The sequence below is a fragment of the Melanerpes formicivorus genome, unplaced genomic scaffold (assembly GCF_026170545.1).
Source record: "Melanerpes formicivorus ecotype bairdi unplaced genomic scaffold, bMelFor1.0.p_v2 SCAF_6, whole genome shotgun sequence".
Taxonomy (NCBI): domain Eukaryota; kingdom Metazoa; phylum Chordata; class Aves; order Piciformes; family Picidae; genus Melanerpes; species Melanerpes formicivorus.
Genome location: NW_027142358.1, coordinates 13,433,589 through 13,448,064, shown reverse-complemented (window position 1 = coordinate 13,448,064; position 14,476 = coordinate 13,433,589). Strand labels below are relative to the sequence as shown.

The window sequence follows — 14,476 nt, the reverse complement described above, 5'->3', positions numbered from 1 at the left end:
TATGCTGCACTTTTTGACTGTACAGTAACTTCTGCAATTTCCCACCTGTATTTTTTTTTTCTTACTAAAGTGTATTTGGCACCTTTTGTCCTCCCTTTTCCTGAGTGAACACTGCCCTGACAGGTTTAGATAGTGATTTTATAACATCTACCTCTGTAGCCACTCATGAGTACAATGATGTTTAATCTTTTCTCATGACTTCCAGATTTTTATCTTCTTACTTCTCCTTTATACCTATTTTCCAGCAGTGCCTGAATATGGGCAAGAAGCCAAGCAAGCAGATCTGAGAGGAAGTAGGTTGTTTCTCTCTAGCATCCTAGGTGGAAACACTTGGGTACTGGTCCCAGTCACTGAGTACTTGTTAGTGTGATTTGTCATGTAACATTGATGGCTGTGCTCACCATGATGTTTTCTTTCATCCCTTCTTTCGTTTGCATCTTGATTGCAGGGTTGGATATTCAGCTTTAGCCACTTATGGTTGGGGCTGTTGAGGCTCAGTGAACTGGAAAATCAAGCTTTTTCCCTCAGTGAGCTCTCTCTTCTCCTAGTATTTAGTGCCTCTCTACTCCTAGAGCTGTGATAGTGAGAAGACACAATGTGCTCTGGGTGCATCACACAGCCAGCCTGTAGTTTACAAATAGGCCTTGTGTTTAGTGTGTGACCAGCATTGTTTTGCTGTATGAGATATGCAGAAGGTATGGGTCTGTAATAGCCCTAGCTAAAAAGCTGTCGGAGTTCATACTTCCCACTCTGTAAGCCAGCCTTCTGTCCCTATCACCTGAGACAGAATTTCTATCTTTACACATAACCATCAAACCTACCTGCTTAATCTAAGTATATAGTAGTTTTTCCATTATATATGGAGTGATTGGTCAGGCGGAAAGAAACTGCTGTCTTTTCTGGGCTTCTCTTCCTGTATACTGGATGAATTCCTGTAATTGTCAGATCAGGCATAAGAATGCCTGCAGAAATAGCCACTGTGAAACTTAGAGCTCTAGGTTTCTCTTGGAAAACCAGTTGCCAGACTGTATTCCAGAGATCAGTGCTGGTTCTCACAGTCTCCTAAGGCTGTGCCAAGGAATTTGTAGAAACATGTGTGTCTAGTGCTACCCATTAAAATTTACTGATAAGCACATGATGGTCAAAACAGCTGGCAGTGGTCTGTGATCCAAAATGTTTGGAAAGATTGTGGTCTGGTAGAGGATGAGCTTGCTTGTCAGATTTACTATTGACTCTTCATTGTGACTTCTAAAACACTCTCGGGCACCTTTACATGCTCCCGATGTTTACACTTCTGCTTTCCTTGGGCAGTGGCACATTTCTCTGTGTCAGCACTGGAGTACTGTGCTCTTAAGCTCCTCTTCATTGCTCGTGTTTACACAGTGACTCAGATCGTTGCATACTCCCCTCAATGATAAAGCCATCTCCCAGACCTGACAGAAAGCTGGCCAGCTTTGTGGCCCCAGCAGTGATCTGTGGCAGTCTTGGACTAGGTTCTTTCAGTCTTTTTGGGTGCTTCCAGCTCCCTTTGAGTGGATGTATGCATACAGGATCCTCAAGCCTGTATGTGTATGATTAACTCCACAGTGCAAACAGAAGATGTTTGATCTTCTGACTAGTGAACAAGATCTGATGTCAGGAAGGAGAATAGCTTGATGTTCCGCAGACCCGCTGATCACTTCTCAAACACTCCTACTCACACTGAACAGACAGCTTACTGCTGTGCCCACAGCACATGGATGCTCATACCCTCCTGTCTAGGCTCCGTGTGACCTTTCCTCTTATCTTTCCTCAGTGTAAAGGAAGGGAAGCCATGGCCTACTGACAGTGGAAAGGAGCGGGAGAGGAGGAAGGTGTTATTACCAAGCCAGTCCCCAGGGTCACTGGGTGTGGATGGAAGGAAGAGAGAGATAGGACTTGAGTGTAGCTAAAGTCAGAGGTACTGCTCAGAGCTGTTGTGGCAGCAGTAGCTGTCACAAGGCAGAGCAAGCTGCCAGTCCTTGTTAAACAGTGCATGTGTGTTACAGGACATGACTGCATGGTCATGGGAAATGGTTCTTTGGTTGAGCTTGGCTTGTCCTCTAAATCCAGTTGCTTGGGAATGTTTGCCAGTGACAGCATTACCTTTGTGAGCAGTTTTACCAAATGTAGTCGGTCTTGAGGCACAGTTGCTAACCTGGATCCCATGCAGGCTGGGTTTTTATTCTGCAAATCTTCAAGGGGCCCCAGGTGGTTACCTCCATCCTCCCTGCTGCAGTAGTTGTTTTTATGCCAGTGAGACAGACACTTCATGCAGCAAATTTTTCCTCTAAATCTTTCACTAGCAAGTCAAAGAGAAGCCACCCTTTGCTGTCACACCTCCTTCCTGGTGGCTCCTGTAAATAGGCAAAACACAATGTGAGACACATACTTTTGCCACCTTATGTGTTTCATGGCGGTTAAGCAGAAGGTCTTTCTGTCCTCTGCTCTGTGTTGTATTTAGCACATCCTTTTTACACCACAGCAGTGAGCACATGCTGTTCTTTGAAGTATAGGTGCCAGAGACTGTCTGGCAGGGCCTCTCTGTCAGCTCAGTAGGAAACCAGAAGTGAAAGATTCACGGACAGACAAATGGGATAAATCTTTAACTCCATTTACTTTTCATGTGTCCCAGAATTCTACTACTGTTTTCTGTTGCTTACTGAAAGATTCTGTGGTGTGAGCACACTATGGACAGGATCAGACTTATTTCGCAGTGTCTTGGGCATGGGTCAGGCACAAAAAGCTACTTACCTGTCAGTACTTCTCATCACACTGAACCTCTGTGGTGACACCGGGCAGAAAACTGAATTCAGACCTCCTCAGTGCTAGCAAATGTCTTCATCTCAAGACCATCTGTCTCCTCCTTCCTCCTTTTGCTCTTTGCCTACTGTGAGTGGGAAAGCCATTCCTGCCCCCTGCCAGGGAAGCCTGTTGTTTCCTGCTAACCTTACCTGGCATCATCAGGATCTAGCCTTGAACAGTGCAGCAATGGTTGTTCTTGTTGTGTCTGAGGTCAGTTTCCCCAGCCTGCAGACACTGGGCAGGGAGCACTAAATCATCCACACAGTAATTCTTACATTTGCCTTAGTAGTATTCTTTTGTTTTGCACTAACTTGTATTGGTGGTGTGGTTTGTGTCTGATAAACTACTGTTGTGTTACAACAGTGGGCACTGGGATGCCCATTTCCATGGAACCTGTTAAAGCCACACTCCAGAGTCAAGCTGATAGCAATCTTTTGCTCTCTTCTCTGAAAGTAAAAATACTGAAAAACGGCCAGAAGGGAAATGAATCTGCATGAGAGAAGAGATGCCTTGGCAAGGCAGAGATAGCACAGCAGCTCCTGAGCACTGCACTGCTTGGGGGCACACCTGTGGGTGCTCAGTGGCACTTTCACTCTGGGGGTTTACATTCTTATGCTTGGCAGAGCCTTTGTGAGATAAAGCCTTACAAGCTGGTATCTGTTCCTAGGACTATGTCCTAGTGCAGTGTCTTTCTGCAGCCCCTGTTCAGATGTTTGTATTTTAAAGTGTGAATTGCCATTCGTTCCTTTACACCTGAGATGTCAGCTCCAAAGCAAATGAAAGCTGACAGGCTGTGGGCCTAGAAATAACTCCTGTGAAAACTGTCCCTTGTGCTGCTGTGCCATGGGCTGCAGCATGCTGCCCCTTTCCCTGCCTGCTCCTCTGCTTCAGCAGGCACCACAGCTAGAGAAGTTGCCCTGGTTGTGCCTTCGGGGAGAGGGAGGGAAGCCCCTCTTCTCCCACGAAAGAGGCTCTATAAGGTTTCCACTGGGAGAGAGTCACTGACTAACCCTTGTTTCCTTAAATGTCCCAGAGACACTTGAATGGAATTTTGAAACTATTCTGGCCACGCATCCAGGGCTCAGGTATCACCCTCACACCATTCTCAGGTGGGGATGAGAAGCCTGTGTTCCTCCTGTCTTGCAAGCACATTTACTTCATTCTCCATCAAGGCGGGGCTGTATCCTGGCAGAGGGATATCCATCAACCCAGCCAGCCAGCACAGTCTGAGATGTGAAGAGCCTCTTGCTGAGGCAAGCTAGATAAAGTGGTACTGTTAGGTGATTTACCAGTATCCCATGGCTTTCCTATTCTCAGATCAGCATCTTCATGACTCACTTGTCCAACTATGGGAATGACCGTCTGGGACTGTACACTTTTGAGAGCTTGGTCAAGTTTGTGCAGTGCTGGACCAACCTTCGCTTGCAAACATTGCCCCCTGTCCAGCTTGCAAAGAAGTACTTTGAAATCTTTCCCCAGGAGAAGAATCCTTTGTGGCAGGTGAGTAGACAGCTTTAACCACTCCTAGTAGTTTTTCCAGGAGGTATGACCCGCATTTAAAATGTGGCAAGACTGTGATCCAGAGCACAGAATGGTAATGCATAAAGCTTTTAGGCTTTGTGGCTTGAAGCTGCAAGTGACAAATTGCAAGGTGGAAGGGGTGGGGAGTAGGAACAGTAGGACGTGGTTGAGATGTGAGCTTAGAGACCAGAATGGCTGTCGTGAGTAGGCAGCAGGCTTACAAGCACTAGATCATGAGAGAGGTGCCGCTGTGAAATACTTAAGTGTGCATAGTTATGTTTGGTGCTAGAAGAGCTTGCAGGCTTGTTAATGTGATTAATCTGAAAGTAATTTCACAGTGCAGGATTCATGTTCATTAAAGAAAAACATGCTTATTCCATTTTATCCCAGTGCAGCAGCTCTCTGCATGGTAACAAACAGATGAAATGAACTGAAGGTGATACAGTTGTCTCTCTGCCAGAAGTTCACAGATGCTGAGCTGTATCGTGGTGGCCCAGCCCATCATGGCGACATAGGACATGGCCTATAGTTCAGGCTCTCAAAGAGGTTTTGGCTCCCATCTCACTTTGGAGCTTTTGAAAACATTTCCCCATGTTTATATGTAATGCTTCTTGATGCCTGGCAGAGCAATGTGGCTGTGAAGTATTCTTCATATGCTAATAGCATTTTCTCAAGAGGGATGGCCCTCCAGCTTTTCTTCCCCTTTCCATTAGCTCCTGTGGTAAAGCTTAATCCTATCACTTGTGCTGCAGAATCCCTGCGATGACAAGAGGCACAAGGATATCTGGTCCAAAGAGAAAACATGCGATCGACTTCCAAAGTTCCTCATCGTGGGACCTCAGAAAACTGGTAATGTCAATACTTTATCTAAAGATAGATTGCAGCTTCCATCTCATTCCTCCAGAGAGGAGAGGTGGGAAGGTCAGTGCTGTAGATCTCTGAGTCTGCCCTTGGTGCAAGCTGCCAGACGGCTGCAGAGGGTGTCAAGAGAATCTCAGATTCTGGCAAGTCTGTCAGTACTTTGCACCCTAGCACTTTGCTTGGCACAGTGTGACCTACAGAACCTGCAGACTTGTGTTTCGGCTTTTCCATACAAGCTGGGAAAAAACAAGACCTCTCAGTGTCACAACATAAACTGCCAGCAGGACTAAACTCAAGCTTAGCAAGGGAGATGATTAAGCTTCCTAGTGCTTGTATTGTGACAGATCTATACACCCACTGCATGCTCCATGTCACTGTCAGTGGGAGGCAGGGTTCCTCTTTTGTCTGACCTCTTAACTGCTGCATCCCTGTGTATGGCAGTGACATGACAGTATATACTGTACTGAAGAGTCCCATCCAGGCTGAAGAGAGCAAAATCTCTTCAGCCAAAGCCAGGTCTTCAAACTTTGGTGTTCTCTATAGCACAGTGGAACAGCAGCTGCCAGCCATGCACAGCAGTCATCCTGGCCTTGGAAAGAAGCCTGTCCCAGTCAGGCTGCTGTCCGCTGCCTTTGTGAAGCTCGGTTGGTGTGTGCACAGCATGAGCCCTCCTGTATCGTGGTCCAAGCTGCTTGCAATGATGTGGAAAAAAAAACCCTCTCAGCTGATTTATTTGCTCCTGGAGGCCTACAGCTGCGCGCTGAGCAGGATTATCTGTTTCTATGTGGTAAAGGGAAAACATCTACAGGCAGGCCAAGGCAACTCTAGCTGAATTCTCATCTAAGGACACTAACTTGGTCCCCAGCACATGTCCTTCCTGAACGCACAATACTGTCCTGCAGTGCCCAGGCCACCTCCCATTTGGCAGGTATGGGCTCTGCCTCACGACAGCGTGGCTGAGCCACCACAGTAAAAAAGGCATGGAGGCAACCAACATGGGTGTGGCAGCTGTCATGATAAGGAGGTGATTTAAATCGACTGCAGAGGATGAAATATGGGATTGAACTGCTCGGTCAAGTTCAGACCCAGCATCCTTGGTGTCACTGCTGCTGTAACCTGCATGAGTTAAGGAATGCATGATAGGAGTGTGCCCATTTGGGGGCTGTTTTTCAGTGTAGGTAAGGCTCTGTATTCAGCCAAGTCTGACATGTGACCCAAGTCCCATTATCTGGTTCCTGTTGCAGGTACAACAGCTGTGCACTTCTTCTTGACTATGCATCCAGCTGTCACCAGTAACTTCCCAAGTCCATCTACCTTTGAGGAGATACAGTTTTTTAATGGACCTAACTATCATAAAGGCATTGATTGGTAAGAACTCTGATGTATTGTATTCTGTGATCTGGTGCACCCATGTCTTCTCTTGAATCACTGCATGTCCACCTCAGCCACCTCAGTAGCTTCTCTCTTACTGAACAGCTGTTTTCATGGCTATTGCTCAGTGTATGTTCTCTGTTTTCGTGCTAGCCCCACTGCTTAGTCCCAGGAGCAGGACAGGCAGTTTCTGATGTTACTGGCTGTTCACCAGAAGACTTCTAGGCATGGTTAAGCTTTAAAAATTCAGAGTCTTTGTTCAGTGCACTTCTGTCATGAGGTTTCTTTTCCTTTGACATGCAAAACAGACAACAATGTGCTCATGAAAAAGTTCTCTGTGGTTTCTGACTTAAGACAGTTAGTACAGTGGTGACAACCTTCCTGCTGTTCTGAGCCCTTTAGAGGCATCACTACATTCCTTGCTCTGGCTCCAGCATCCATGTGCATACTTTGACCTTTACCTGTAAAAGCATGCACTTATGATAAAGTGTTAGCACCTGACAGAGAGATTCCAGTGTCACTGGCACTATCATATCAGTTTCCAGGCACAGAAACACAGGTGTTTCTTGCCTAAGGCTTTAACTCTGAAGTCCCTCATGCATGGCTCTGAGGCATGGCTGTGTGACAGTGAGGCATTCTGCCATAGGATTTCTTTGCCTGTGAGCTGTAGATTTTGTCTAACTTACCTGATCACTTAGGGGACCATTGAAAAGGTACTGAAAGGTGGTTTGTACTTGAGCAAAGCTTATTTGAGTCAAGTACTACAAAGCAATTGCACTAGCTGACAGGTAGGCCTAGAAAGCCTATACGCATCCCCTGGAAAAAATCATCCAACTTGATTTGAGTGTAACATCAGATGCAGGAGAAATTTTGTGTTTAGCCTAACATTTGAGTTCACTGTACAGCTTAAATTTCAGCTTTACAATGCCCTGGTGCCCCATTACCCCCTATCCTACCATTACCTGAATGTCTTAAGTTTCCATATTACTAGTTTGCTAAGCTCTTGTGAGGCAGAGCAGAGCTCTTTGCCCTGCATCTCCGCTCTGGCCTCAAGGTATGGAGACACATGATTTAGACAAGTTTAAACAAGTGGTTAGTGACAGGGCAAGCAGTTACCTCAGACCTTACTCGGACAAAGCCTCTTTTCTGCTGAGCTTGCAATTAGTACTCTGCCCTCAACCTTTTCCTTCCAACCCCCAACAAGGACTTGGGGAACACACTCACAGCAAAATACTTTCTTACCCTTTTATCATCTTCAACTTTCTCCATCATGCTCCACTACTTGTGCCAGCTCTGCACTCATTTGCCCATTCAGTGCATTACTGGGGAGGTGCAGTTGTCCTGTGAAGTGTGCCTGTTGAAAAGCAGCAAGGCCATCATTTTGTTGTGTGTCATTTCTTGGCTGGACCATGCTGCTCACCAGCATCCCATCTGTTTGGCAGGTACATGGAATTCTTTCCTATACCCTCCAATGCCAGCACAGACTTCATGTTTGAGAAGAGTGCCAATTACTTTGACACAGAGGTGGTACCAAAACGTGGTGCAGCCCTGCTGCCTCGAGCCAAAATCATTACTGTTCTGATCAACCCTGCTGATCGAGCCTATTCGTGGTACCAGGTAACTTCCCTGCAATATTCTGTGGGTGAGGGCCAGAGAGGTGTTCTGGGGGTGAGGCAGAAAGTCCATAGATCAGTTTTCACAGAAGGGTGAAGGGACATGATGCAGGCTGCCTGCAGAGTGTGAACAGTTAATGACAAAGGCAGGGGGTGGTTGCGTGGAGTCGGTGGGATCTGCAGAGAGGTAAGGTGGGATGTTGTGTTCCCACTCCTAAACACAGCCTGTGTTTTTCAGCACCAGCGTGCTCACAATGACCCTGTGGCACTCAATTACACCTTCTACCAAGTGATCTCTGCCAAATCCCAGGCCCCTCAGGAACTGCGCAACCTGCAAAGCCGCTGTCTGCTCCCTGGCTGGTATTCGACTCACCTGGAGCGCTGGCTAACGTACTACCCCTCTGGGCAGGTAGGAGGTTTGGCAGCAGAGGCTCTCACAGAGCCCCTTGGGAGCCGAGTCAAAAGAACAGTGTAACACATGCACGTGCCTCCCCTCCCCTTGCTTTCGTTTCACTTTCTGTCTTGTCTCCTGGAACAAGAGCCATCACTTGCTTCCTCCCATCATGACCTTGTAAGAAATCAGGCTTGACTACTGTGATTTTGGACTTTAGGGTGTTTGTGAAAGTGAGGACACTGTGCTCTCCTGGAGAGTCCTCTCCTGGAGAGCTCCACCATATTAAGAAGTGCAGCAAGCACAGCAGTGTTAGCCCCACCTTTCTTCCTTTTATCTTGGCAGCCTTCAGCCCACGGACCCTTTTAAGGGCCAGTAGGTGTTCAGCTACTTGCTGACATTTCATTGCTTTAAAGGGAGGCTTTTGGCCTCTGACACTTGTTAGTTCCCATGCTGTGAAGCCTTTAGCTGTCTGCTGAAGCAAAACTTCACTGCAGGGATGTCAGGTTCCTGTGTTTTGTGTATATACATTTGCAGAAAGTCAGTTAATAGACAATTTAGACCATTAGTATATCTGAATCTCCAAAAAACTTAGAAACTGCCTGATAAGTGAGTCAGGACTTGTTTTTCCAAGTTCCTTTCTGCTGCTACAGCTATCTTCAATCTGTAATCCAGCAGAGGCTTATAATGCCAAAGTAGCAGCCTGAACTGTGCATGACAGATTTGCCAAGACTAAAAGAGACATGGGAAAACATTCTTGGGCTTGTATCTAATTTCCTTACTATTCCTGGAGGTAACTGCTGTGAGGCATGATAGAGCCAGACCCACCATGCTTGTCCTACCTTCCTGCCTCACTCAGACTTCAGTTCATGTGACTATTTTTCTGTGCTGTTCTTTGAACTAGGTAATTTAGCACAACTGTTGTTAATTTATTGTCTATGATACATGTAACAGGAGACTAACTGTAGGTTACAGAGGTACTTGGCACAGTGGCTGCTGACATCTAAAAAGAATACATGAAGTTTCCAGAGACAATCTGAAATCATGCTACTGCTGGGCCTTAGTGCACAGTTACAGGAGTTTGGCTAAAGGCAAGTTTATTAGGCAAAGCCTCTGATGATCTGTTGGTTTATGGAACTTGTGGTGCTGTCATAGCTTCTGTGGTGATAAATGAGCCTCATCCCTGCAGCATGTTGCGCTGGAATAAACAAGCCTTAGCAGCCTTTACTCATATGTCAGGGCAGTTTTGAGATCAAGGAAGCTCATGGATGTCATTCAGCACAAGCTGTCAGAAGCTAAGGTGGCTGCTGTCTCTGCTGTCCTTGCAGCTTCTCATTGTGGATGGTCAGGAGCTGAGACACAACCCTGCCTCTGTCATGGACAACATCCAGAAGTTCTTGGGAATTACACCCCTCTTCAACTACACCCAGGCCCTCAGGTAAGGAAATTGTTCTTGGGAGGACATTTTCTTAGCCAGGTGTGATATTAGTAAGTACTTGAGTGGAAGAATACTTCTAATCTCTGACTTGAAACACCTGCTAACCATAAAAGCAGGTTCAGATAGCAGTGTTGGGACTGGAATCCAGTAGTCAGGCTTTCCAAAAATGATGGGGAGGGTGTTTTTGGCACTGTCATGGAGACACATGATGAAGTTGCTTTGAGAATTAATTCCAGTGGTCTTTATGGTGTCAGAAAAGGTGCTTTTTGTTATACCTGTATCTCACAGAAAGTAGAAGAGGTAGAATAAAAAAAGTGGCAGGCTGCTCCTCTCTTCAACCAGATGGAGATTAAGGATACCTTGCAGAGTTTTGAGGTAAAGAGCCTCTAATTACAGAGGACAGTGGATTTGACAGGTGTCCTGAGCTATCCCAGGATGTGGAGCTACTACCACACTGCTACTCAGTTAAAGCCCATTATTGTGGCCTTGCCCACACTGCAAGTGCAATTAATCTGAACAGATAAAGTGTTAGTTGAAGGTGAACTGTGACTCTTATCAGTCTTCACTGGAAACTCTGCACACCCAGTGGAGATCCTGAATGTTGTTATTTGCAGCTAAAACCTGTGCTTTCACACCTTCCCTGCTATGACAGCTGAGGCTAGTTGAGGGTAGTGGGTGGTGTGTGTGGGTGCAGGCATACAGCAATTGCCCTTCAACAGCAGAGGAGAACCAATTCATTTCTCCTGCCACTGTTTTTCATCTGGGTGGCAGATGGCTGCCCAAGGGAAGGCACTGGGGAAGCCTCACTTGCCAAAGCACATATGATTGTAAATGGACTATTTACAGTGGTGGTCTTAGCTGGTACCCTTAGGGCAAAAATTAAATGGTATTTGCTCAAACCTCAAGCTCACATTTGGACAACTGAGGGGACAGACCAGACCCAGACATGCTTCTCAGTATTGCCTTATGCTGGTTTTTTTTAGCAAGAAAATAGCAACTGACTCTTTAAATAATTGGAGGATTCTCTAATACATCTCAACTATAGTAAGGAGATTTAAAAGCATTTACATGCACTAAAACAGTTATTATTATTTCACCTTCCCCAAGCTAAACAGACAAATGTTCTAACACCTTGTTACATCTGCAGTTTGCATAAAGCTGAAACAGTTATGGTCAGAATGGGTAACAAGGAGTGCTAGAACACCAATACCACAAATAAACCCAAATCCAATTTGTAAAGCCTTGAATTGGGAAATACCTACAGAGTTACTTTATTTCTGCAGCTACTAATTGGGCATGTGGTCATGTCTTTTAAAGACAACTGTCCTTTTCAGATTTGATGAAGCAAAAGGATTTTGGTGCCAGCTGCTAGATGGAGGAAAGACTAAATGCCTAGGAAAGAGTAAAGGAAGAAAATACCCTGATATGGATTCCTCGGTGAGTAGCTGCCTCAAACCTGCTGGCAGTATGAGATGTGGAAGCATCCCAGCAAACCAATCCTGATTTTCCTACCATCTGTGTCCTAGATACCCTGTGGAATGCCTTAAGAATATCATTTTCTTTCACACTAATGTGGTCTGTATTTTCCACACAGTCACGGCTGTTCCTGAGAGACTTCTACCGGGAACACAACATTGAATTATCCAAGCTGATGAACAGACTTGGGCAGCCCCTTCCAACCTGGCTCCGAGAAGAACTGCAGAACTCCAGCTGGAGCTGAGAGGGACTCCCTTACCTTCAGTGCCATTGGGACGTGTGGTGCTCCAATGCCTGCTATAATGCCATGTCTTGTCAAGCCAAAACATCTGGACCAACTAACTGGAGCAGAGAATGTGCATGTGGAGCCTTTCCCCACCAGTGGGAAGGGCTGCTGCCTCTGATAGTGCCCTGGGGTATGGAGTGCAAGTCACATTCTTGGGTATCAGCGGTGTGGTACACTTGACTCACTTCCAGGAAGCTACTTGGAGCAGGGGAGAGAGCACAGTTAACACTTTATGTTTAAATTACTCTTCCCAGTATATGACACAGGCACTAGCTGGAGGATTAATACATTACTCCTGTTGAGTCCAGAAGCAAATGCTTAAGAGGTGAGCTACCGAGCCCGCTGCCGAGAGTTGTCTGTCTGGCAGCAGCAGGGTACAAGAACACCTTTTTCCTCCCCCTGCAGAATACAGTGGCCATGATCATTATTTATAGTGCCACTTCATGTGGCTGTGGGGGACTGCACCCCACAGATGGAATAGGCTTAAGATTGTCTCTCCCTATCTGCAACATCATTGGTGTGTTAACAGTGTCCAGTGACTTCGGTCAAGGGGCAGTGGGAGATAAGGCAAAGCTGCAGATATTGACACAGAATTGATCTGTTATTGTAGGGAAATCATTGCCATATGTGGCAAGTACTTCTGGGCAGGGACTTGAGACATTTCAAAAGATAATGCACCAAGGAGCAGTATGTCCCCTTAGAGCACTTTGGAGGCATGTGTTAGTGCAGCATAGCAGCAGGAGGAGGCAGAGCTCAGATATTGTAAAATGAGGCTGATAATACAGCTCAAAGGAGACAATTCAGTTCTCCATGTCTGATCAGCTTAAAGGAAAAAAAAAAAACACAACTAGCAACACACAGGCTGCCACTAGCACCTGTTGTAATCCCCTTGCAGTCCAACAATCTGAGAAAAAAACCAAAAACAAACCACAGTTACAAGTGGAAGGCTTGGAGTTAGCAGACATGGTTTGCTATGTCTAAAAGGAGCTGTTTAATTTACTACTTCTGCCTCCAATCAAGTACACAAAGGTGCTTTGCCTCCTGCAGTTGCTGGACCATTATTCTCAGAGGAAATCCTCCATCACAGTTGGACATGTTTTGTTGCTGAGCCACAGGCTTCTAGAGTGGCTTCTAGAGTTGTGTAGGCTAATGTCCCTCCCTCCCAGACACAGATGGTCCTTGGGAGATAGCTGCCGTTCCAGAGAACAGAGGGCCAGAGCCTATACGAACAAATTATGGAAACTTCCACAACTGTCACAAGCTCCTTTTCTCCTATCCAGAGAGAAGCTGCTTCAACCGAGCTTTTCCATTGAGCCTTAGGTATTGTGTATTTCTGAAAGACTGGTGCATTTACCGTTGTATGTAAATGTATATAATATGCAATACAGTATTTTATTTCATGTACCCTTGGAAAGGGTTATTTTGTGCAGCCAAAACAAAGGACAGAAAAGACTAAACCCCCCCTCTCTGGCTCCTGTTAGAGAGAAGAGCCCAACTTCCTGCACTGGATTCATGTATAGCATCATTCACATTGAATGATAATGGAGAAATCCTTGGCTCTCGAAGCTGAGCACAAGTGTCTGAATAAAGGCTAGAAGTAGTAGTAAGTGGAGATTCAATAAATGTACTACTTATTTTTCTTCTTTGTGATCATTTGGAGTGATGTTGTGGACTCTAAAGCTGGTGGAAGGGTAAGAAAAACTGGAAAACCTGCTCCAGCTCCTGCAGCTGGTATTTGGGAGAGAACAAAGGTGTTTAATTTGTAACAACTCAGACATTCTATGGGTTCTTGCTCTGCAAGTGCACCTGCAGGCTTGCAGAAGCTGGCACACACACAATCCCTAGTTAAGACTCAGTTCTTACTGGTCTGCACTAGCAATGACTTTTGGGCTGTCCCTGTCTCCTGCAGTAGTTTCCAGCTGCTGTGCTGCAGCAACAGAGCTTTGTTGCACACTGCCTGCCCAGGGCTACAGTAATAAGCAACCTTACCCTGAACTGGAAGCAAAACATTGTTTAAATTGTCATGGTTGTGACAGCTCTATAAAACAGCCTGCAGCTCTTCACCAATAAACACGGCAGCAGCTGGTTTTGCATGCTGCCAAAGGAGGAGGGAGAGGATCTCGGGGACCAATGCTAGTGACCCTCCATTAAACATGTTTTCCTGCTCTTAATCCATTACAGGTTATCAATTTACTTACACAATTGCTTCATGCTGTACCTCAGACTATGGATCATCTTTGAGGAGATGGATTTAAACACTGAAAAACAAGCAGGGTACCAGGAATAAGTGTTGGGAGGGGCTCACTAAATGTCAGGGTAAGTTTACTGGCAATAGCAGCAAGGGGCAGCAGTGTAGTCTCATTATTTATTATTTCCCTCCCCTCAGCTATCTCATTTCTATGTTATACTTACTTGTTTATGCTAAGGGCAAACAAATCACCTGCTGTGGTCAGACCCAATGGGATGTCTTTGTCTGATCTAGCTGATGAAGAAGCATTTTCAAATCTGGTAACTCCTCCTGACAGCACACTGCTGCAGAAGCTGCTCTCTTTCCAGACATCCCTTCAAAGCTGTGGAAGCAAACATCCCCTCCTAAGAGCAGCTCTTTTGTCAGAAACTGTGATACCAAAAAGCCAACAAACATTTTCCAGTGAGGGAACACCAGTTAATGGATACTGACCCATTAGGCACTTAGA

The 14,476-nt window shown here is 45.8% G+C and overlaps 1 protein-coding gene across 3 annotated transcripts in view; it reads left to right on the top strand.

Moving 5' to 3' along the window:
* NDST2 (N-deacetylase and N-sulfotransferase 2) overlaps positions 1–13,423 on the top strand; it is a 128,296-nt gene extending 114,873 nt beyond the window's left edge. For 2 of the 3 annotated variants that reach the window (XM_068139831.1, XM_068139832.1), the window contains 8 exons: positions 4,141–4,323; positions 5,097–5,193; positions 6,450–6,573; positions 8,019–8,193; positions 8,428–8,598; positions 9,909–10,018; positions 11,353–11,455; positions 11,613–13,423. In XM_068139831.1, coding sequence (XP_067995932.1) covers positions 4,141–4,323; positions 5,097–5,193; positions 6,450–6,573; positions 8,019–8,193; positions 8,428–8,598; positions 9,909–10,018; positions 11,353–11,455; positions 11,613–11,738 — 1,089 coding nt within the window. In that variant the 3' untranslated portion in view covers positions 11,739–13,423. Of the gene's footprint in view, positions 1–4,140; positions 4,324–5,096; positions 5,194–6,449; positions 6,574–8,018; positions 8,194–8,427; positions 8,599–9,908; positions 10,019–11,335; positions 11,456–11,612 lie in introns of all 3 variants that reach the window. The other variant, XR_010987507.1, reaches the window with a different exon arrangement.
* The last annotated feature ends 1,053 nt before the right edge of the window (positions 13,424–14,476 follow it).